This window comes from Dioszegia hungarica (assembly GCF_025882075.1).
Source record: "Dioszegia hungarica strain PDD-24b-2 chromosome Unknown MKK02contig_16, whole genome shotgun sequence".
NCBI lineage: Eukaryota > Fungi > Basidiomycota > Tremellomycetes > Tremellales > Bulleribasidiaceae > Dioszegia > Dioszegia hungarica.
In genome coordinates this window covers 586,981-608,212 of record NW_026515773.1, presented here as the reverse complement: position 1 = coordinate 608,212, position 21,232 = coordinate 586,981, and the positions used below count along the sequence as shown (strand labels likewise).

Below are 21,232 nucleotides of genomic sequence, written 5' to 3'. Positions count from 1 at the left end.
CCGAGCTGCTACTTCGCTGGTCTGTGGAAGGCGTCGGAGATAAGCTTGGTGGTGAGTCAGAGCACAAGCGCTGTAGCCCCAAGCTGATCCGCAGAGCCGTCCTGGGCAAACCCAATCAAGGAGCTCGTCAAATCTCGCGCAAAGGAGCAGCAGGCGAGGGCTGTCGCAGCGGTGGTCGAAGCGACAGCATGGAGCAAGACCGTCGGGAGGAACACCAAAGTCCCGTGAGTCCTCTGCTTCTTAGTAAAGCCATAGCTCATGGCAGAATCCCCGCTGGTCAGCTACACGTTGTTAACGGACTCCCCTCATCCATCTACTCTTCCGTCAACACTCCCCTTCCGCAGACCATGCGTAATCACCCCTCCATCTCGGCTTCACTCGCAGGGGCCGAGACGCCCAACCTCATCGCCCGCTTCGCTGCCACCGGCTACTTTGACGTTGTCCCCTCGCATGATCGCCCGGAGGCGCAGCGCTTACCGAACCCGTTCGAAGCCGCACCCACAACAGTCAGCATCGCGCCTCTGTCGGCTGTCTCACCTCCATTACGGTCAAGCCGGAAGCGCTCGGACCCGCCCTTCCAGATCCGTAAGAAGGCCCTCCCTGCTCGACCCCAACCTAGTGACGAACTCGAGGCGATCGCGGCGGAGATATCAGGACTGCCGGCGCACTTCTCCTCGACCACCTTTACTCCTGCGATGCAGCCGCTCGCTCCTCCCGCTCCCATGCCTCCAGTCAGGCCTCCTTCACCCACCTTCTCGCAGCCCTTCCGGATCATCGAGCCATCCCTGCCCACTCTCGAAAAGGCAATGTCTATCGCCCTCTTCTTTGAGCAGTACTACCACGCCCTCCTCAAGCCCGCTACTGCCTCCAAGCCCGCCCATCCTGGCAATTATCTCTTGAACCGCGCAAGACGGCTCGCGAATCTCGAAACGGAGTTCGCTCAGCCTGAGAACCGGTTCATGTCGGAGGCGGAGAAGGAGGAGCGGCGGGACGGCATGGTCAGGGAGGAGAATCGGATCCTGCGGGAGAGGAGACGTAGAGTTGGGGCACAGGCGTTCGAGATGGGACGAGTGATTGGACATGGGGCATTCGGAGTGGTGCGCATCGCACGGGAGCGGAAGACCGGCAGATTGGTCGCGATGAAGCAGGTAAGCAATTTCTTATTGCAGATTGAGTTGTACTGACATTCAGCTTCGAAAATCAGAGTAAGCTCGAGGTGTCAGCGTTCCGACGTGACAGCTGACATCTCAGTATGCTTCGCAAATCGCAAGAAGGCCATGTCAAAGCGGAAAAGGATCTCCTCGCTGCCGCCTCGTCTCGGTCTGCTCCCGCGCAAGGCGACAAGCCCAGCTGGATCGTTCAGCTTCACTACGCCTTCCAGGACAAGGACCACCTCTTCCTCGTCCTTGAATTTATGGGCGGCGGGGACCTCCTCAACCTGCTCGTCGAGCGCGACACCTTCCCAGAAGACATGACCCGATTCTACATTGCCGAGATGATTCTCGCCCTCGAAGAAACGCACACTCTAGGGTACATCCATCGCGATATCAAACCCGACAACTTTCTCTTTACGCCGGAGGGACATATTCGGGTGTCCGACTTTGGGCTCGCCACCGACCTCCATTGGGCGCACGACACCAACTACTATGAACATCAGAGGCAGGCGCTGCTCAAGAAGCATGGGATCGACTTGGAGTATCCAGCCCCGGCGGGGACGGCCAAGAAGCGCATGAAGAGGCAGGATGTGGAGAGGATCATGGGGAAAGAGTGGATGGAGGAGGGGAAGGGGGTGTTGACCTGGCGGGATAAGAACAGGAAGAAGCTGGCGTACTCGGTATGCGGGTGAGTCGATTCGTGGGATTTGCGGGGTTGGAGCTGACGATGTAGGACCAACTCGTATATGGGTATGTGCTGAGAGCAGCCATCGCGTCCGGAAGTGAACACAGCTGACATAGCAGCTCCTGAGGTCATTCGAGGACAAGGCTACGGCTTTGGCTGTGACTGGTGGAGTCTGGGCGTGATCAGTGAGTCGCATGCTCTGATGAAGGGTATACAGGCTGACTTGTCAGTGTATGAATCGCTCTACGGCTACCCTCCCTTCGTCAGCTCCTCCCGGCACGTCACCCGGCAGAAGATGTAAGCTTCAGTTCTCAGTATCGGCCCGAACCAGGAAGACATAGCTCATGATACAGCCTGAACTGGCGTACCGCGCTGAAGTTCCCTACGACACCGCGTCTCTCTCCAGATTGTATCGATCTGCTCACTCGACTCCTGTGCGAGCCAGAAGACAGGATCGGCGCTTCGGCTCAGAACGCTCCTTCGGTTTTGACGGTCCGAGGTGCTTCAAGCCTGACTTCCCGGAGCGGGTTTGGGGCGGGTCTAGGCAGCGACGGAGCGGGCGAGATCAAGGGGCACAAATGGTTCGCAGGGCTTGACTGGGACAGTGCGTATCTACCATCTCCATCCAGGCGAGTATGTAGGCTCTAGCTGATCTTCAGACATGCACAAGATGGACCCGCCGTACAACCCCGGCCTGTCGACCGATGACGATACCCGCCACTTCGACACGGACATCCCGGATGAACCGCTAGCAGCTGCCAACGGCGCCGCCGCCGATGCCACTCGGGACCCTCTGCTTGGGCATCGAAAGCTAGGGAAGGACCTCTTGGAGATCAGGAAAGAGTGAGCTTAGTGACGCTCCCCCTTCGGTTTGAACAGAAGCTGATCTATCAGGCTGGCGTTCAAGGGATGGACCTTCAAGGCGCCATATCAGGACAAACGATATGGTCACCTGTCCTTCATCTCCGGCTCGGACGCGTCAGGATCTGATAGAGGCTCGGACGACTCGCCGAGACTAGACAGGCTACATCTGCGGGAGGAGTCCGAGGAGACTGTGCTTGCGGACGATGCGGGAATGGACTGGGATAGGATGGGAACGGTGAGATTGAGGGACCCGGGGACGGTCAAGGGACGGCCGCTATCGGTATGACCCCGCGAAAGGGAGGGGGATCTGTAGGGAGATCTAGAGCGGACAATATACACGGATAGGGGCTTGTAGGCGATCTAATATCTGCTTGACTGTAGTCGTACGAGTAATTACGACTGCTGGACTATGAACCGCGGTTCATGGTTGCTTTATGCCTCCTTACTGCGTCTTGATGGGCCTAAACAGTACTGGCATTACAATCCAAATGATACAAGATGTCCTATCAAGTTTATAGCTACAACGGCCAGCAGTGTCCAGCCGACCCGTCTAGGATGTCTATTATCCATCTATTATCTATAAGGCTTCCGGAGCGGCGCAGTCCCCGGTGACTTGTGTATCAGCCCTTCCAGGATCCCCTAAAGTGATGCTCAACCATTGCCTCCGCACCTACGGTATCAGCTGTGACTCCCGACCTGAATCAAAACCAGTCATAGCGGACTTACTCCATATATCTCCCGCTCCAAAATTGCCCACGCCCGGACTGAAACCCGTCACTGGCAAGACCAGCACATCCCCCACTCTCAATGGCCGCTGCAACCCCCTCAGATCCCGCCATGTTATCCCATACCGCGCGAGCAGATAGCTCAGGACAGCATCCGTAAAGACCGAGGGGCCTGTCCAGTTGATGACGCCTAGTGGACCGCCATTGCGGGGCTCGGTGAGGACGTTGATTTTCCCAAAGTGGGCAAGTTGGGCTTCGAGCTCTGTCCGAAGGTCGGACGGGGGATAGACGGGAAGAGAGGACAGCTGAGTGCGGAGGGAGGTGTAGTTTGAGTAGTGATCCTGAGCAAAGGTGACGGCGGTGGCGGTATTATGCAGGACGCGGAGGACGGCCGATAGTGCAATAGGGTGATATGGCGCCATCGCCATTGTCCACTGGACGATCTGCAACTGATATTGTCAGCTATTTTCGGCTAGCGGGTACACCCACGCAATGACGGAGTTAGCTTACCGGCCTAGGCCACCACTCTGCCCAATCTTCCCGCTCCCCGACGTCCGCCTCAATACCAACGACAACCCTCGCTCTGCCCAACAGGCGATCCATCTCTCGGTCCCGCTCTTCCTCACTTGCACCGCTGAGCAGCTCCATGCGTGCTATATCCGCCTCGCTCATCCACCCTTTCCCGCCTCGCCAGAGGTCGGCGCCTGCGCCCCAGCGAGAAGGCGGCTTGAGGAGGAGGGTGTCGGTATCCGAGTAGATCCCGCCGCGGAGGGCGAGGAGGAGATAGCGGATGAGATCGGCGTTCTGAAATCAGCATAAGCCACGGAAGACGCTGGAGTGGAAGGGAAGCGTACGAGTATACCGCTCGGCAGGTTGGCCCATAACTTCTCTAGTCGGGTCCCGGCTAGGTGTTGCTTTATCCAAGTGGTCGCGGTACTAACAGTCAGCTCTGCCTTGACATTGGTACTCCAAGCAGAGGTCCCGATAGTATCGTGAGCTGGAAGTATGGGACTCACTCATCTAGCATCAACTTCCACTCCCACCCCTCACTCAACGCCGATCCCTCCCTCCAGCTCCGCACATCCGTCCCATCCACCCTCTCCTCATCTTTATCCGTCTGCCAAACAACCCGCCGCTCGTCCACTGCATCCCATCCATGTACCGATCCCACCATCCCGTCCATCTCCTTCTCTGTCTGATACTCCAGCTGAAGCCGAGGGGGGAGGACGACCGAGACGAATTCGTCGATTGCGGCTGTATAGGCAGGGTAGGTTATTGGATGAAGGTTGTATACCGAGTCTGGGTCGACGGGGTCAGCTCCGGAGGCGACGGGTGGGCTGTGTGATGGGAAGGGGGAGAGTCCCGACGTGAAGTCGGAGGAAGAGAGGTTTTGACCCCAGGATACAAGACGCGGAAGGGGCGGTGCAGACGAGAGTGGGAGCCAGGCCCATTCGAGGCCGTCCACCTTGAGAATTGTTTCGCCGGCATACCAATTCCAACCTATACCGCCTAGGCAGAAAAGGAAGACGGTAAAGACGATTTGGCGGAGGGCGAGGCGGAAACGACGCGGTATACGATGTGGAGGAGACGGTGATTGGGGCGGTGAATTGGGCGGCTGCAGCGTTGGGGTGATGAGTCCCGAACCGAGCGCTTGTTTCTCCAGGTCCGGAGTGTCCATCTTGGCCTTGGATACGAATTGATGATGTACGAAAGTGGACGAAGGGGTCGCTCAGCGACTGACTTGTACTGCACGGGGATCAGCTTTCTTTGTTCTATTTTTGTGGACAAAGAGATCTCGTTGCTGCGGACTGACCGGTATCGATAAGCCACAGATTATCAGTCCTTGCGGCTGCGGCTGGAGAGTGTACCAACAGGGGGCAGCGGAGAGACTGAGCCCATCGTGCCCTAAGCGTAAATATGCTTGTGACAGGACAAGAGATACATCACAAATTGCGCAGCTAGAGCTGTCCGTATGAGGAATGTTGATCGATGACGTCAGGGGCGTATCATGCAGTTCTGCAGCTTCAGAGCTGCGAGGTGCGCTGGCAACGTTACGCCATATAATGCACGAGGGAAAGCCGCTGGGACACGATCGGATCTCTTCGAATCCGACGCCGGAATTTGAGCCCGTTGCAGATGGCACGCCTCGAGGGACAGCTGAAAAGTGGAAGGTCGTTGTATCCGCCACCCACTTCTGCACCGCATTCCTCGTGAGCGTCAGAGACCAACCTGCCGGTACTGCCAGTATCGAATGCTTGTCTCAAGCGGTCTGCGCCTGGGCGCCCTTCCTGACAGGCCATACTAACAAAATGAACACGCGTTCGTCGATCCTCGCGTTGTTTGGCGATGCAGTACCTCACGTGAGACCTCCCACCATTCAACATGTCTCACCTGCCCTGTCTCACGCGGGAACCACTGGCCGCTCAGTACTCATCTCCACCCCGAGTCTAGCCTCCACTGCCACACCACCGGTGTTATCGTTTCGTCCCGCTCATACGCAAGTGAGGGTGTCATGAGCGCGTGTTGTTGTGGTAGGTTGTCGGGGGTCCCTCCCCACCCCCACCCCCACTCACACGCACACTCCAGGGACCCCCACTCCCCCTCCGCCTCCACCACCTTCGCCTCCACCTTCAATCAAATATCAGCTTCCTCGTACTCAGCGATCGACCAACAAGTTTATAACAACCGACCACCAATCAGTAACAACCAACATCAGCCACCACACCATGAACCTCCACCAGAAACTGCCAACCTCCACATCACCATGATTAAAAACGCTTCGATCCGAGGCAAACAAAAGACCCTGAGTAAACACGACCGCCGCCACCCAAATAGAGTTAGAGAGGGCGACGAGGGGCGGGGCGGTCGTGGGGGTCATAGACTGGGCCGGCGAGCCATGACCAATATATTTTTACTGGCGGACTTTAGCAGTGAGCAGTCTCTTACTGTCAGTGGGCCGCAGGTGAGTATGGCGCGCAAGTGAGTATAGGCCGGGTCAGGCAAGACAAACAAGCATGCATCTGTCGGTGAGATACAGTCTAGGGTGACAACTAAATATATGGTTGAAGATATGTTGTGAAGTCTTCGAGATTGCTCAGGTCGTTCGAAAAGACGTAGAAAAGGATCTGGTGGAGACGAGTGTCGAGCCGGATCTGATCATCCGAGGAACACCTGAGTGACGGAGAGCCATGCCCAGATGATCGCTCCCGAGATGATTGGCAAAGTGAGATTATCGTCCAGTCCCAGATCTGCCAAGTCAGCTCTGCTCACCCGGTGTACTAATGGACGCTAAGCTCACCCAGTGCCTCTGCGATAGCTCCTCCCACCCCTACCACACCTGCAGTCACAATTACCCCTATTCTACCACTCAGCACCGCCCACTGGTCCGCCGACCCGTTCCACCAGAAACCGGTACAGATGGCTGCACCGGTGATGGTTGCCGCGAGGAAGCCGGCGAGGGATTTGCGAGGAGCGAACCTGATAGCCGGGACGAGGGGGAGGTGTGCGGGGAGAGGAGGGGTGTAGCGTCCCCAGAGACGGCCGATGGTGGAGGCGGTGGTATCTGACCAAGAGAGTCTGAGGGTCAGCTACAGGCCCGGCCAATTCGCTCGGAACGATTCAACTGACGTCAAGACCGAGACAACGGCGACTTCTCGTGGATACAGCGTCAAGACGGTGATGACGCCGACGAGATAGTACACCACCCCGTTGACCTTGTCCCGCTCCGACTCGCGCATGAGGAAACCAAGGTTGGCCTCCCACAGCTCCCGGAAGGCGGGGAAGTTGAAGCGGAGGTAGTCGGCAATGGTGACAGTGACGAGACTGGCGGAGAGAATGATGACGAGGGGCTTGACGGAGGGTGGTTCGAGGAAGTAGAGGAAGAGAGCAAGGAAGCCTGAATGTCAGCTACGTCTTGGGATATGCATGAAGATTAGCTCACCTATACTACTATGCAGGGTTTTGCGGGGTATCTCCCAATCTACCGCCTTTGCCGGTCTGACTCCCGGACTCAACTTCCGCTTGATACTACTACTCCGCCTCGGTCTCGTCAACGGCCGTCCCTCCGTCCCCATCGCCGAGGATGGCGCGGGAGGGGGCGGCCTAAAGTCCTTCTCCGACATGGGCGAGTCCGTCACCGCGATATCCGGATCTTGGTCGTCCGATATAGACGCCAGAGTCGGGCGGCCATTGTAGTAGCTGGAACCGGAGGTGGAGGCAGTTTTGCTATGGGCTGGGGAAGAGGGGGATGATTTGGGCCGAGAGGATGTGTTTCGCTTCCGGACGTCCGAGACGTCCTGCTCGAGAGGATAGGTGGACCCACTCATTGTGCTGATGGGCTCGTTCTCCTTGGATACAGAGCTCAGGCGACGCCTGGAAGAGGAGCTGCTAGAGCCACTGCGAGGACGAGGAGGTCCTGCGCTGGGGGACGGAGTCCGGAGGCTCGAGCTTTGCGCTGGGCGTGGGATGGAGTTTGAAAGTCGCGTCGGATCTCGGAGATGGGACATGGATCTGGGGCGAGATTTGGCTGGTGGGTGCGCGAGAAGAGTGGGGTTGGGCGAGACCGGCAATGAGTCCTTTGGGCTGATTGAGGTATAGGCTGATGTGATTAGCAAAGTGGAGAAGAGATAGTGAGGGTGAGGTGAGTTTTGAGTTTACGACTTGATTGCTCCGTGCCTGACCCGGAAAATAAACAAATCCGGGGTTGTTTGATTATTTCCCGGAACTGCCAGCAGCTGCTTCAGAGGTGGAGGGCGACCAAAGCTTCCCTTGCTCGATCAACTATACTCCAACTCAGTCCATAGCGATAATGGCCGCAACAGCAGCTCTTCCCAGCGCCAGTACCAACGCAGAGGCCGGTCCTTCAGCACCTCCAGCTCCAAGTGCCGCCGCAGCTGCAGCCGTCTTCAAGCGCTTGCACCCCGCGTCATACCTCGCTCGATACCTTGCCGAAGGGTATCGCGCTGATGGGCGCAAGGTGGGGGAATGGCGGGACGTCAGTGTCAACGCTGGTACGTGATCAGCTGGCAGGAGCTCCCGTAGCTCTGGAAGAGCACAGCTGAGACATCAGGCTCAGTCTCGACAGCAGACGGATCAGCGCTGGTGCGAATGGGCGATACGACCATGGTCTGCGGGATCAAGGCTGAGATTGCCGAGCCTAGCTCTGCCGCACCGACTCACGGCTATATAGGTGTGTACCTTGCTTATCGTTTAGAAAAGCCCTACCGTTATGGAATGCAGCTCATCGCTACAGTACCAAATATCGACCTCCCCGCTCTCGCTTCGTCCCGCTTCAAACCTGGACCTCCCGGGGACGAGGCCCAGGTGTACTCGAATTGCCTGAATGATGTGATCGTCTCGTGAGTATCCGGGGACCTCGTTTGAACAGAAAACTTAGACCCACATCTGCGCTCCACAAGCGTGATAGCTTGATCGAACCTGACCTCCTAGCTCACAAGTCCTCAATCCCGCTTCTCTGTGCATATCCGCCGGTCACGCCGTATGGGCACTGTATATCGACGTGGTCTGCATCAACTATGACGGGAATGCGTTCGACGCGGCGGTTCTGGCTGTCATGGCTGCTTTGCGAAATAGTAGGTCACCGTCCAGCTAACCGAAGCTCTGTGTTCTCGAATGTCAAGAGCAGGTAGCTAACGTTATAGCGAGACTGCCCAAAGCTGTTTACGACCCAAATACCAACAAGACCACCTGTGTCCGAGGCGAGACTTACCCTCTGAGCCTTGGTCGTACACTATTAGCTTGTACATTCGGGATATTCCAATCGTAGGTTTTCCGATCTGCCCATTCTATTTGAGCTTTTTCGGTTGTCATGGTCCCTGATCATAAATACTGGAGCACCAAGCTGACATTGACAGCAAAACCCTTCTGCCCGATCCATCCTCCTTCGAGACACCCCTCCTGCCCACAACCATTACCATAGCGCTCGATGAGGAAGGGACAGCATGTTTGGTGCGACAGGAGGGGTTGGGCGGGGTGGTAGGGAAGACGGGCAAGGAGGTATTGGGCGACGCGTGGGGAGCAGCTGAAGACCGGTGCAGGGCACTGAGAGAAGTACTGAAGGAGAGCACATAGCCAGGTATGGAGATGAGCTTCTCTACGTGATCTTCCTTTGGGCGGAGAGGGGCGTGCGGGCTTTCCATGTCGGTCGATCCTGTCTCCTCCTGCTTCTCCTGCATAGCCCCGGGTCCGTCATCCCTCGATAGCGAGCTACAGCATCAAGGAACGCTGGAGCACCCAGCCAAACAATATCCACCTTTGTCAATTTCCTTAATTTATCCTTACCTTTCGCTGCTGCTCAGATTTCAGATTAGATCTCACCTTGCTCTGCTTCACCTTAGCTGCTTCCTTGAAGATTTGTACTGCAATACCTAGCGCGACGACACTCAACAGCAGCCAAGCCACTGCACAGATGGCCAGCGCAATGACACTCGAAACTCCCAGAGCGGACCTGATGGCCTCGCTCGAGAAGCACAATGCGAGCTTCACTACCCTGCTCAGCTTGATTCCCGCCCAGTACTACATTCAGCCCACACAGGAAGAGGTCAGCTAGGCTACCTTCTCCCATCTGAGGAACACAACTGACATTGTAGGCGGACTCAAAGTGGATGAAGAATAAGAAGCGGAAAACTGGAGAGGAGCTCAAAGAGCACAAACGTATCACCAAGGCGTCCAAGGTGAGTTGGAACTGCCCTGACGAGGCTAGACTTCACAGCTGACATTGCAGCTCGACCCCGAGAATAACAAGACTACGGTCGACATCCTCTTTCCTTCCGGTCCCTCGACATCCGCCGCGCCCGCCTCAGAGCCCACCCCGGACGGCCCACACCCAGGATTCGCCCGCCCCCTGCCTCCACCCGCGAGCATTTCCACCCTCCGCACCAAGCTTGCCAACAAGCTCGCTGCGTTCCGCTCACACCGTGCCCCATATCCCGGAGAGGATCAGGCCATGTCTGCCACAGGGAGCAATGGGGCCGCGTTGGGCGTCAAGGGGGGTGCGAAGGCGGATGCGGGCGAGGCCGGGCCAAGTAGCCGGGATGCGCTCGAGGAGGAGAGCCGGAGACGAAGGGGTGAGATGAGAGATAACAGGCGGAGAGATAGGAAGGAGACGCGGAGGAAAGAAGAGAGCGGGCAGAAGAAGGGAGAGGCCAAGGGGAAGGGGAAGGCGGTACCCAAGGAAGAGCGGAGTGTGCCTACTGCCAAGGTGAATTGATCGTTATGGGTGTATGCTCCTGTACCTGACAGACAGACGCAACTGCTTGTGCCCGACCGCCCATCCGACTCCCTCTCCTACCCCGCCCTCGCCCTTCCTTCCGGATCCAAACCCACCGCCGACCGCCCGTCCACTACCTTCAAACCCCTCTCGAACCCCGCTCAAGCGCTCGCGCAGCTCCAAAAGCACAACCGCCACATGGAAGGGATGGACGATGGGAAGCGCGCGGAGGCGGTGGAGAGCGAGCGATGGGCCAAGGCGCTTCATCGCGCCGAGGGGGGTAAAGTGGCGGATGATGAAAAGGTGCTCAAGAAGGCGGTAAAGAGGTTGGAGAAGACCAAGGGGAAGTCTGGGAAGGAATGGTATGTCTGTTTTCTTACTGACTTTGGGGTCTGAGCTGATCGGACAGGGCGGAACGTAAGCGTGAAATCACCAATACTCAGAGTATAGCCATCAAGAAGCGGAACGACAATATCGCGTCCAAGCTGCAAGCGAGGAAGGACAAGAAGATGGGCGTCAAGAAGAAGGATGCGCCAAAGGGTGGCAAGAAGGGTACGGGGGGATACAAGGGGAAGAACAGGGACGATAATCGGGATGCGGGACCGAGTGCTAGTGCAGGAAAGGGAGGGAAGGGAGGGAAGGGACGACCGGGGTTCGAGGGGAAGGGGAAGGGGAAGAAGTAGGTTGTGGGTGGAGGGGGATGTGTTGTCTGATGGGCATCTATCTGTATCTGACTCGTGTATCTGGTGCTGGCGGAGAAGCGCAACCACATCTCAGAGCACGACTCGGAGGAGACTGACAACAAGACAAAGCTACTGACTACTACTGCTCTAGTATCAGAAGACTAGGTGATCCTTCGCCGTACCTCAATCTTCAAGCATCGCCCGCTTCCTCCGTCGTCGGCCAGTATTTCCACAAGGCCAAACTGGCCGCTGCTGCTGCTCCCAGTCCGAGACCGGCCATCCAGGGAGGCAAGGATGTGAAGGTACTTGCTATCGATGGGCCAGGATCGTTCCTGCCCATCTGTGAATCGTCGGAACCGCCTGATTCTCCTCGTTCCTCAAAGTCAGCCTCAGATTCCTCTTGAAGGATGCCCGTTTGGAGAGGGTCTCCATTCCGCGGGTCTGCGTGCGATCGAGGGGAGCCTGTAAAGACAGATCCCTCAGTCCGCTGTGTTGTAGTGTGCTCCGCTGGCCTCTTTGCTCCGCCCTGCTCTTCATGCTGATCAGCCATTCGAGGCGCTGGATTGGGATCCTGCTCTGTCTCGCCGGTTTCCTGCGCGAAGTCCGCGTTCAGCTCCTGCAACATCTCTCCTGTGGTCTCCAAACACTGCTCGGTCGACCGGCAAGCTGCACACCCTTCAGGCGCCCAACCGGCCTCATTGACCTGAGCTAGCATGTCCCCCAGGCGATCGGCAGGGCTTTGTCTCTCGTCCCTGCGAGCCGACTCAGTCAGTTGAGCGCTGGCCCACATGTCTTTGCCGATTAGTTCAGTGAGATGGTACGCAGCGCACGTCCGTTTCGCCATCGAAGCAGTACCGAAAGAGGAGAGCCAGTCTCTCATTTGCGCACTGGCGTCTTTGCGGTACCGCGTTTCGATGAGCCAGGCTAGATCGAATTCGTTCTTGGTTGCCAGCGCCATGAGGTGGGGGTCTTCGGCCGGAACGGGGTCGAAACATGAGTCGCTGCGGCCAGTAGCCAGCTCGGCGACGTCGGGCTCGGACGGAGAGTGCCGGAAGTGCGAGGGAACCGTGGCACCGCGATCGATAGAGCTGGTCTTCGTCCTGAGTGTTCGACCAGATGGTAACGAAGGACAACATACCGGCTCATCTGTCGCTCGGCTGGGAGGTGGCTGGCCCCCCTTGATCCTCCTCAGCACATCTGCTGTCCGATGGAGGCTCGCCTTCAGGGCCTCAACCCATACCAAGTCATCGGCGACTGATGTGACTCCCCACGGTACGGGCTTGTCTGCAGTGAGGGTTCCCTCTCTGTTGTCGACTTCACCGATTTCATCGGCACTCGCGTCACCTCCACTGTCACAGTCATCCCGCGAGCTTTCCTGCCTGACGCGGTGCTCCACAAAGCCTGTTTCCCCAGCGGCTCCCTCGCTCCCGACATAGCCAGTGGGATATTCTGCTTTGATGTCCTCTCTCCCGACGTCTTTCTCGCCGATCACGTCTTCACCGGACTCAGCTACGTCTGTCACCCGGATAATCGGATCATCGCCTGTCCGCATCCGATTGTACTCCGTCATGATCTGCTCCAGCATTGGTGCGCCATGCTTCTTCAAGATGGATGTGGCGAGACTCTGCATCATCATCGACATGAGTAGTTCCAAGCGGCGCTCTTCCTGGGGGTGCATCACTGGAGGTTCCTTGTCGCGATATAAGTCAATCTTGCTTCCCCAGCTTTCAAGGATAGCTTCGATTCCCGAGTGGCGCGTGCTCAGTTCACTGGTGAGCTCTTTACGGTTCTTGCGAAAGAGCTCGGCGAGCTCGGGGCATTCAGTAGGTGGTGCGAATTTGCCGAATATTGAACCGGGGTTGATTTTTGGCTCGCCGGGGATAGTGGATTCTCCGGTATTGAGATCGATCGGTGCTGAAGGGGAGTAGAAGCCAGAGTGAACTTGCTCATTCGGGCAACCCGTCGTTGGTATGTACGTTTCGAGATGCATCATGTCGGACGGTGTTGAAGGTGGCAGGGCTAGCTCTGTTCCAGAGAGGGAGCGAGCTTGGAGGTTGTTAAGCGAGCTCGTTTGTGCGCGGATGGCGGGCTGAGCGATGGGTGAGTATGTTATGAGGTGATTGTGCATAGGATGAGGTGGTGACTGTAAGAGAGGATATGAGCGGGAAGAGGTATGACGGGAGCCTATGTCTGGATCCTACCCCTGCTCAAGGGCCTCTCGCCGGCTAATCCCTTCATCCTCGACCCTTGCTACCTCTCGCATGCCCGCCACGTTTAGAGGTCATCGCTCCTTTCGCTCACCTGGTCTCAAACGCGCGCCAGATAGCGTCACAGGTGACTTGGAGTCAGCATGTAAGGATCTACACGGAGATCTGTAACGTCAACGCGAAGGATCAGTAGGGGTACAGTCTCCGAAGTTGGGACTTGGACGCGCAGCGCAAAGGGATCATGTGTCTGTGGACTTGGCAACTGCCCGACGCAGACAGAGAGCGGGCGGCCATCGTGAGCTCTAGATGTCAGACCGCGGTCAGTACCACCCTTGTCACCGTCTCAGTCCATATGCTGTGAGGGGACTGAGAAGAATGTGCACGTCGAGAGACTCGCATAGGCCAAGGCTTCTTGACACAAGCTTGCAGCTTGACGCTGTGTTAATGACGTCATCAGCATCGCGTCAAAGCTAGCAAAGTCAACAGCGCTGGTTCAAAATCTCATCCGAGGAAACCGCTCTCATCACTTGCCCGTCCCCACGCAAACCATCACTCAGTCAGAGCTCGGCACAATGTCAGACGGTAGCGAGAATGAGCTTATCAATCTGGACGAGGACAACATGGAGGACGATGACGACTATGAGCGGCAGCGACAGGAGAACATGAGGTGAGCCACCTTCTTGATGCGCGCACATCTAGGCTGACGCTATGTAGGAACAATGCCGCTCTGCTCGACTCGCTCGGTCTTCAAGGCGCGAAGCCCCCGCGTCCACGTAACAGCGATAAGAAGCCTCAGTTGTCAGCGGAGGACCGACGTGCTCGCAAAGATGCGCAGATCCGTTCGGCTGCGTTGAAGGAGAATATTCAGCCTACGAGGCGGTCCGGACGAGTCGCTGCCATCCAACAGAGACCAGTACCTGTCAAGTGAGTAACGATGATCAGACGCGACTGCAGACCGCAGCTAGGAAAGTCTGCGGCTGACGTGACAGGGACGACGGGTCCGATCCGGACTATACCCCACCCCCACCCCAATTCCGCTACTCCACCATACCAAAGCAGCGGGCGCTCGCTGTACCTTCCGGACCAGAGTACGAGACGTCAGAGTCCCTGGAGCCGCAGCCGCGTCCTAAACGAGGGGAGGATGGGGTGCTGATATTCGAGGGGAGGTGGAAGGGTGTCTTTACGCCGAATCTGACGCCGGAGGAGATGTTCCGGCAGGGAGCGTTCGGAGGCGCATTCTTCTGGTAAGTCTGACGACTAAGCTCTCGGCTGATGATAGCGATACCTACTCAAAGGTCCTGAAGACACCTCTCTCCGCCGCTAACGATATCGCCTCACTCCCCTTCACCCTTCCCGATTCCCTCACCAGCACCCACCTGTCCCGCTCCGACCCCGAAGCGAGCGTCAATCGCTTCGGACTCAGAGCCGGCCAATCCCTGCAAGAATGGGAAAAGGCTGGATGGATCTGGGCTGGCGATCCACGAGGATGGGCACAGTGGTATACCCGTTTCTGGGCCGGCAGGCGGACAGAGGACGATGAGCGGCAGGTCCGGCGGTGGTTGAAGGTAGCGGGTCCGACCGGGAGGTTCAAGAATCAGTTGATCAAGAAGATTGCGGGAGCGGGCGGGAGGGAGGCAATACATGATGAGGTATTGGGTGCGGTGGTCAGGCAGTGTCTTTGGCAGTGGGGTTATGAGCTGAACGAGATTGAGTGGGACAAGGTGATGGGCGCGTAGCTAGAGTTGTAGACACGGTTGTATATATCTATCGACTATTGGTACAGTATAACAACAAGCACAAGGCACACTCCAAAATATCTCCTCATCTCATTCCTTGTCCGTACACCATACCCCCGTTCATCGCCATCCCTCCCTGCCAGCTGCCACCCCCTTGGAACGCGCCCCGCCCAGGACTAGAGCCTTGCTGCCCACCGTAGCTCATCCCCATGCCGCCTGGGGATGTGCCCATCCCGCCATACTGCTGTTGCTGCTGGGGCACAGGGAGGAACGACTGCTGCTGGTACGTCTGTTGCTGCATTTGCGCGGGGAACGCCGATTGTTGAGAGATGTAGGAAGAGCCGAAGGGGTTGGTAGACTGTAGTGGGTACTGCGAGTATGCGGGGTATTGTTGAGGAGCTGAAAAGGCTTGTTGTGGGTATTGCTGATATTGCGGTTGCTGAAACGGTGACGAAGAACCAGCGAATGTTGGTTGGTTTCCCCAGCTCTGCCCGCCTGTCCCCATCTGTCCTCCTTGACCCATCTGCCCCGCCCCTCCATACCCCGTCATCTGCAGGGGCATCGTCGCGCTCGTTCCCTCGCTCATATCGATGAGGCTCCCCGTCCCGCTTGTGCCCGTTGGCTGCGGTGTATTGCCCCTGCTCGGTACCGGTCGCTGTCGGGGAGGCTGGCTGGGACCCGCGTTCTGGGCAGGCACAGCCATCGGCGCTGGTTGGGGCAGCCGAGGAAGATCCTTCTCTTTGCCGATGAGCACATCGCTGAGCTCCGGATTGCGCGGATTCGGATCCTTCCACGACGTGGACCGGACCATCCCGCTCCGCACCCCAGCACCCGCTCCGGCTGCCCCTGCCGCCCTCGCCCGGTTCATACTCGTCGGCGCCGCCAGCCCCGCAGTATTCACGCCCGCCTTGAACGCCCCTTGCTCATATTTCCGCCGAATGAACTTTTCGAGCTCGCCGTCCCGGTCGTCTGAGCCGGATTGGGAGGTAGGAGGGGGATTACGCCGTTCGTCGGGATTCCAGATGAGGTTGGAGGCGGTATTGCCCATTTGACGCATACCCGTGAGTTGTTCGCGGGTCCAGGTGTCGAGAGTGACAGATTTTCTGGGGGTCAGCGGAGTCTGCCAGGCGTTAGGAAGTATTGGCTCACACTCTGGACTTGTGCGTGCCGAGTTTACGGTGGACCGATGCGCATGGAACGCAGAGGAAGATCCCGAGGTTGACGGAGGCCCATCTTGGTGCGTTGGCTCGACAGTCTGCACAGCGGTCTGAGAGTCAGCTTGAACTCTTATGAGGGGCGTGAGGGTGCCTCACCATTTCCGGGCATCTTCAGGATATCCTCCAGCATCCGCTCGGACCGCTTATCCATTTTGAGTGAGAGAGGGTGGGGTAGGTCAGGCTATATTTCGGCACGGGCGCCGTACAATAACACTCAGAGTCTGTAACGTTGTCCACCTTGCGCCTAGACGACCGTGTAAGCTGAGTATGATGTCGATTGTGAGATGAGGATGCAAGTCAAGGTGAAGCGCGATCATGGTTCAAAACACGTCCTTTTGGATTTCGCGCTAGTGCCTTTCCCCTTACGTTTCAGATTTGAGTGTGGCACTTCGCTCCACGGACACAGGCAGGGCAGGTGCAGCAGCGCCTGGCACTGACTCCCTGACTTATCACCGTCATGGAGGACATCCCGTCTACAAGATCGGGGGTGTATAAGCAAGAAGCAGGTCAAATTTGTCCTGCTAGCCCTGCTCAACTGGAGCGAATTCATCTTGTAGCTTGAGCTGTGCCATCAGGACCGTCTCTGCAGACCTCAAAAACTCAGGTCCCTGACATCTCGAGCGCGAGACCCGCCCAGGAGAAAGAGACAGGCAGAAGACTCTCAAAGTCCCAGATGTATGCATCTCCCGTTGCCCTTCGCGCTTTTTTAGCTGGGTTCCTCCCTCCACCTCCGCCCCCTCACCCACTGCATACTGCCCTACCCCCCTGTCCTATCCTCTTGACCCCCGCTTATTAATGTCCCATTGTGTTGCCTAGCCAAAGCAATCAGATCTTGCCATTGAGCAGGTTTAAGATCATCTCGCGACCCGTGATCCGGATGGTGTGGTAGAGCGTGATAAAGTCGAGCGTGGAGAAGAACGTGTCGGCGAATCCGAATGGGAGCATGAGGGGGATCCAGCCTGCCGAGTCAGCTCTAGCCCTTCCCTCCGCACATCGCGTCTAGTAGAAGAGGGAGCTCACCTCGTGCGTACTCCAAAGCCCATGACTCGGGCTCCATCACGTACTGCTTCACCACGCCGCGGACGAGGTGGTGGCAGTCTCCCGGGAGGTAGACCTCGCGCGTGAGGGCGCCAGCCTCATATGCCGTCTGCTGGCCAGTAAGGATGTGAAAGTAGTCGTCTGCGGTGTGACGGCCGGTGTGGCCCTCGATACCGACCGCCGAGCCGAAGATGAGGAGATACCTGCTGGTCAGTGCTCGCCTCTTCCGGCACCCCAATGAACACCCGCATAATACAGCCTGGAGAGAGAGACTCACTCGGTGATACTAGCGTGCACGACATACATGCTCCCCATGGCTCCGCCCGCATTGTTGAACAACCATTCATTCTTGTTTGTAAAGTCCGTGTTGAGGCGCACGCCCGGGTTCTCGCGCTTGAGCGTGTTGAGCAGCGTCTCGACCACGGCGGTTGCGTTGGGGTTGGAGGCAGAGTGAATGTTGGCCGACTCGAGGTCGGCGAGGGTGCGGAGGACGGCGGAGTGGAGTGAGGGGGGAGTGAGGAGGTAGAATTTGTCCTGGAGATATCAGCTCTTGGTCGTTTCTACGCTCAAGGTGGTCTGCACCTGAGTACGGGGGGAGATGTTGCAGCGCTTGACGAGCTGGCCCCAGGTAGGATTTACTCACGTTGATTGAGTTGGCCAAGGTGTACAGAACGCCCAGAACCACCACCACAATCGCCCTGATCCCCCATTTCCGCCCGATAGAAGCTGGGGGAGGCGCCTGGCGCTTGCTTGCTGTCATGGACGCCATTCAATATAAGCTGCTCCGGGAGTCAAAGCTGGAAGGAGGTGAGATCAAAGTTGATATAAGAAGGATGAGACGATATAGATTAGCAAGGAAGGTGGTGGTCCGAGCTCCCTAGTCGCGGTCGCGCGTCGCCCCTGAATCCAAAAATCACTCTCGTCACACCTTAACTTGGCGCATGGCCCGGTCCCGGCCTTGGCCAATCATGCCTTGAGCGACGAGCCTGCTCCTGACTACACGCACTGCTGAACAGTCTGCAGAGTAGGTCTTCTCGCACATGCATACGGGTATAGATTTACAAAGCCATATCACCTCTCCCTCTTTTCACACCCACCAAATTACGCCTTTATTTTGTTTACGAGGTCACTAACAAGTCAGCTGTATTCGGTACTCCCGACAGACCCAAACTTACTGTAGGTGGAAGGGTCGACAGTCTCGGGCAAGGTCGGGATAGCGACCGTGAACCTGTCCTGGATCTTCTGGAGCACCTCCTTGTCGGCGTCGCTAGACACAAACGAGATGGCGAGACCTTTTGTACCGAAACGGCCTGCACGACCCACTCGGTGGAGATACGAGTCGGCGTCTCCGGGTGCGTCCTATATTGTCAGCTTCGAGATTGCAGCCGGTCATACAACTGTCGCTAGCTTACGTAGTTGATGACCACGTTGACACGCTCAACATCGATACCACGGCCGAAAATGTCGGTGGCGACCAAGATACGCTTCTCGAACGCCTTGAACTGCTGGAACCGGGAGATACTACAAAGTCAGCGACCGGACCTGGTATCGAGATAGAGACTTACCGTTCCGGCTGAGGAAGAGCAGAGTGAATGCAGATAGACGGGAAGTTGCACTCCTGGAGGAGAGCGTCGAGCTGGGTCGCCCGAGCGACCGACTTGACAAAGATGCAGACCTGCAGGTCAGCTTAGATCGGACGGAACCATATACTTTAACTGACCTGGTTGAACTCGAGATTGTCGAGGAGGTCGTTGAGCTTCCTGTTCTTCTCCTTCTCTTCGAGCTGGAGGAAGTACTGCTGGAGACCGTGGAGGGTGAGCTTGGTCTCGTCGTCGACGTAGATCTCGAGGGGCTGCACGTCAGCATGGACCTCAAGCGAGAAGAAAGGACATACACTCTGCATGAACTTTTTGCAAGTCGTGCGGATCTCCTTGGAGAGGGTAGCCGAGAACATCATGACCTGCTTGTGGTGGGGAGTGGCGCGGAAGATTTCCTGGACGTCGCGGCGCATGTCTGTTGGCGTGGATAGGGTTGAAGAGAAAGAAACGAGGTAAGCTAATGTCCACTTCGGATGATGATCGCCAAAACAGAAGCCAAAGGCGAGAGTGACGAAGGGACGGCGCGGCGGAGAGGGCGTGAAGGAGCATCTTGAAGTGTAGCCGGGTCCGAATGCCGCCCTAGGCCAGCGAAGATGATTTCCCATCTATCCCATCCTCCCCCTGCGCGCCTTTTCCATTCCCGCTGTCCGCCGCCGATCGATCCACGCAGCGTGAAGCGACCGAAACGCTCCACGCCGGTGGATATGCCGCGATGTCGCTTGCAAATAAATCGAGAGAAGAAAATGGTTTCCGCCCGAGGTTTAGGTGAAGGTGTCCAAACTAACCAAGCTGTTCCAGCATCTTGTCGCACTCGTCCAACACAAAGTGCTTAACCTTGTCCGCCTTGAGCTTCTTGTCGCGGACGAGGGCCATCATGCGGCCGGGGGTACCGACGACAATGTGCGGGCACTTGTCCTTGGCCGCGAGCTTTTCGGCGTCGGCCGAGACGGGGGTTCCACCGTAGAATACGTCGGTCCGGACATTGGTCATAAACTTGGAGAAACGGGCGAATTCGTTTCGGATCTGGTAGGCGAGTTCTCGAGTGTGGCAAAGAATGACAATTCCGACTTCGCCGTCGACGGGTTCGCTGAAGGTCAGCCTAGTCCAGGCGGGAGGGGAGTGACTCACATTTGCTGAAGGCAGGCAAGGACAAAGACGGCGGTCTTACCCATACCAGACTTGGCCTGACAGAGGACGTCGGTACCGAGAATAGCCTGAGGGATACATTCCTGCTGGACTGAGGGGTCAGCCATGTCGTTGCGATGAATATCAAGACTTACCCTCAGACGGGTGCTCGAAACCAAGGTCAGAGATAGCTCGGAGGAGCTCGGGCTTGAGCAAAAAGTCCCTGCTTGTCAGCTAGGCCGTAAGTGTCCTACGATGGTGCTAGCTGACCTGAACCCGGTCGAGTGAATTCCAACATAAGATCCCTTCTTGTCACCCTCTCCCTTGACACCGTTGGTCGCTACGGAGGGCGCAAAGGTCTCCTCTGCGGCCTCGTCGTAGTCTACGAGTTCTTCCTCGTCGGGGCGGGACATTGTAGGTATGTGTTTAGGCTGCTATTGGAAGGATGGGAATGAGAGGAATTCGCCAATGACAAAGGAAGAAGCGCGTAAGCCCGGTGTCCATTTTCTTTGATCGCAAATGTGCGGCGAATTGTACGCACTGGGTGAGGTAGGGTGCGGTTTAGTAGCTCTTAATTGAGCTATAGGGTATGTATAGAGGTATAGAATATGATAGATCAACACAAAGAAAGGCAATGCAAAGGGTGTGGGCGTGCCTTGGAGCGGCGATATGGTTTGAGTGAGAAGCGGCGATATCCGATTGTGGCACTTGCCCCAAGCGGGTGATGACGTAACACCTTCGGAGCTATATCCACCTTTGTTGCGAAGGGCGTTTGATTGACAGCAGCGCACTGACGCGATTCTCCCCCGCCCGCACCCGCAGCTTCCCTTATTCCCGCCTCCACTCAGCAAGATCTACACACCCAAGACCGCGAAAGGTCTAGAACGCGTAGACGACGCGTTTCAGATAATAGCATCAGCTGCTCTCCAAAGGAAGGCAGACAGACGGGTTGATTGCCGATTGAGCTCAGAC

At 57.1% G+C, this 21,232-nt stretch overlaps 10 protein-coding genes across 10 annotated transcripts; 4 read left to right on the top strand and 6 right to left on the bottom strand.

Moving 5' to 3' along the window:
* Positions 1-806: 806 nt before the first annotated feature.
* On the top strand, positions 807-2,686 carry MKK02DRAFT_17177 (kinase-like domain-containing protein; the record flags this gene model as incomplete). Its single annotated transcript, XM_053085747.1, has 8 exons — positions 807-1,148; positions 1,192-1,205; positions 1,252-1,842; positions 1,888-1,904; positions 1,959-2,024; positions 2,070-2,136; positions 2,193-2,443; positions 2,499-2,686. The coding sequence occupies 8 exons, from the start codon at positions 807-809 to the stop codon at positions 2,684-2,686; spliced, it is 1,536 nt and encodes a 511-aa protein (XP_052943438.1).
* Positions 2,687-3,329: 643 nt separating this feature from the next.
* Positions 3,330-4,827, bottom strand: MKK02DRAFT_6876 (uncharacterized protein; the record flags this gene model as incomplete). The annotated part of the gene is made up of 5 exons (XM_053093687.1): positions 3,330-3,373; positions 3,430-3,877; positions 3,939-4,232; positions 4,283-4,364; positions 4,445-4,827. Coding segments are annotated over 5 exons (1,251 nt in total), but the record flags the coding sequence as incomplete, so codon positions are not given.
* Positions 4,828-6,584: 1,757 nt separating this feature from the next.
* Positions 6,585-7,933, bottom strand: MKK02DRAFT_28450 (uncharacterized protein; the record flags this gene model as incomplete). Its single annotated transcript, XM_053087556.1, has 4 exons — positions 6,585-6,676; positions 6,727-7,004; positions 7,056-7,323; positions 7,369-7,933. The coding sequence occupies 4 exons, from the start codon at positions 7,931-7,933 to the stop codon at positions 6,585-6,587; spliced, it is 1,203 nt and encodes a 400-aa protein (XP_052943436.1).
* A 302-nt stretch (positions 7,934-8,235) lies between these two features.
* On the top strand, positions 8,236-9,518 carry MKK02DRAFT_38317 (ribosomal protein S5 domain 2-type protein; the record flags this gene model as incomplete). Its single annotated transcript, XM_053090042.1, has 6 exons — positions 8,236-8,437; positions 8,497-8,616; positions 8,680-8,785; positions 8,877-9,019; positions 9,089-9,209; positions 9,302-9,518. 6 exons carry the CDS (start codon positions 8,236-8,238, stop codon positions 9,516-9,518), a joined length of 909 nt encoding a protein of 302 aa, XP_052943435.1.
* Positions 9,519-9,867: 349 nt separating this feature from the next.
* Positions 9,868-11,339, top strand: MKK02DRAFT_38316 (establishment of cell polarity protein; the record flags this gene model as incomplete). Its single annotated transcript, XM_053090041.1, has 5 exons — positions 9,868-9,987; positions 10,037-10,120; positions 10,171-10,647; positions 10,693-11,018; positions 11,066-11,339. The coding sequence occupies 5 exons, from the start codon at positions 9,868-9,870 to the stop codon at positions 11,337-11,339; spliced, it is 1,281 nt and encodes a 426-aa protein (XP_052943434.1).
* A 190-nt stretch (positions 11,340-11,529) lies between these two features.
* MKK02DRAFT_38315 (uncharacterized protein) lies at positions 11,530-13,467 on the bottom strand (the record flags this gene model as incomplete). The annotated part of the gene is made up of 1 exon (XM_053090040.1): positions 11,530-13,467. One exon carries the CDS (start codon positions 13,465-13,467, stop codon positions 11,530-11,532), a length of 1,938 nt encoding a protein of 645 aa, XP_052943433.1.
* A 651-nt stretch (positions 13,468-14,118) lies between these two features.
* MKK02DRAFT_38314 (uncharacterized protein) lies at positions 14,119-15,282 on the top strand (the record flags this gene model as incomplete). The annotated part of the gene is made up of 4 exons (XM_053090039.1): positions 14,119-14,213; positions 14,261-14,470; positions 14,536-14,790; positions 14,826-15,282. 4 exons carry the CDS (start codon positions 14,119-14,121, stop codon positions 15,280-15,282), a joined length of 1,017 nt encoding a protein of 338 aa, XP_052943432.1.
* An 85-nt stretch (positions 15,283-15,367) lies between these two features.
* Positions 15,368-16,650, bottom strand: MKK02DRAFT_38313 (putative GTPase activating protein for Arf-domain-containing protein; the record flags this gene model as incomplete). The annotated part of the gene is made up of 3 exons (XM_053090038.1): positions 15,368-16,385; positions 16,432-16,549; positions 16,596-16,650. The coding sequence occupies 3 exons, from the start codon at positions 16,648-16,650 to the stop codon at positions 15,368-15,370; spliced, it is 1,191 nt and encodes a 396-aa protein (XP_052943431.1).
* Positions 16,651-17,324: 674 nt separating this feature from the next.
* Positions 17,325-18,297, bottom strand: MKK02DRAFT_28446 (C-8 sterol isomerase; the record flags this gene model as incomplete). Its single annotated transcript, XM_053087555.1, has 4 exons — positions 17,325-17,458; positions 17,520-17,740; positions 17,815-18,071; positions 18,181-18,297. 4 exons carry the CDS (start codon positions 18,295-18,297, stop codon positions 17,325-17,327), a joined length of 729 nt encoding a protein of 242 aa, XP_052943430.1.
* A 358-nt stretch (positions 18,298-18,655) lies between these two features.
* On the bottom strand, positions 18,656-20,673 carry MKK02DRAFT_28445 (P-loop containing nucleoside triphosphate hydrolase protein; the record flags this gene model as incomplete). Its single annotated transcript, XM_053087554.1, has 10 exons — positions 18,656-18,666; positions 18,713-18,896; positions 18,950-19,058; positions 19,103-19,212; positions 19,258-19,389; positions 19,432-19,592; positions 19,921-20,222; positions 20,264-20,372; positions 20,416-20,483; positions 20,531-20,673. 10 exons carry the CDS (start codon positions 20,671-20,673, stop codon positions 18,656-18,658), a joined length of 1,329 nt encoding a protein of 442 aa, XP_052943429.1.
* Positions 20,674-21,232: the final 559 nt, after the last annotated feature.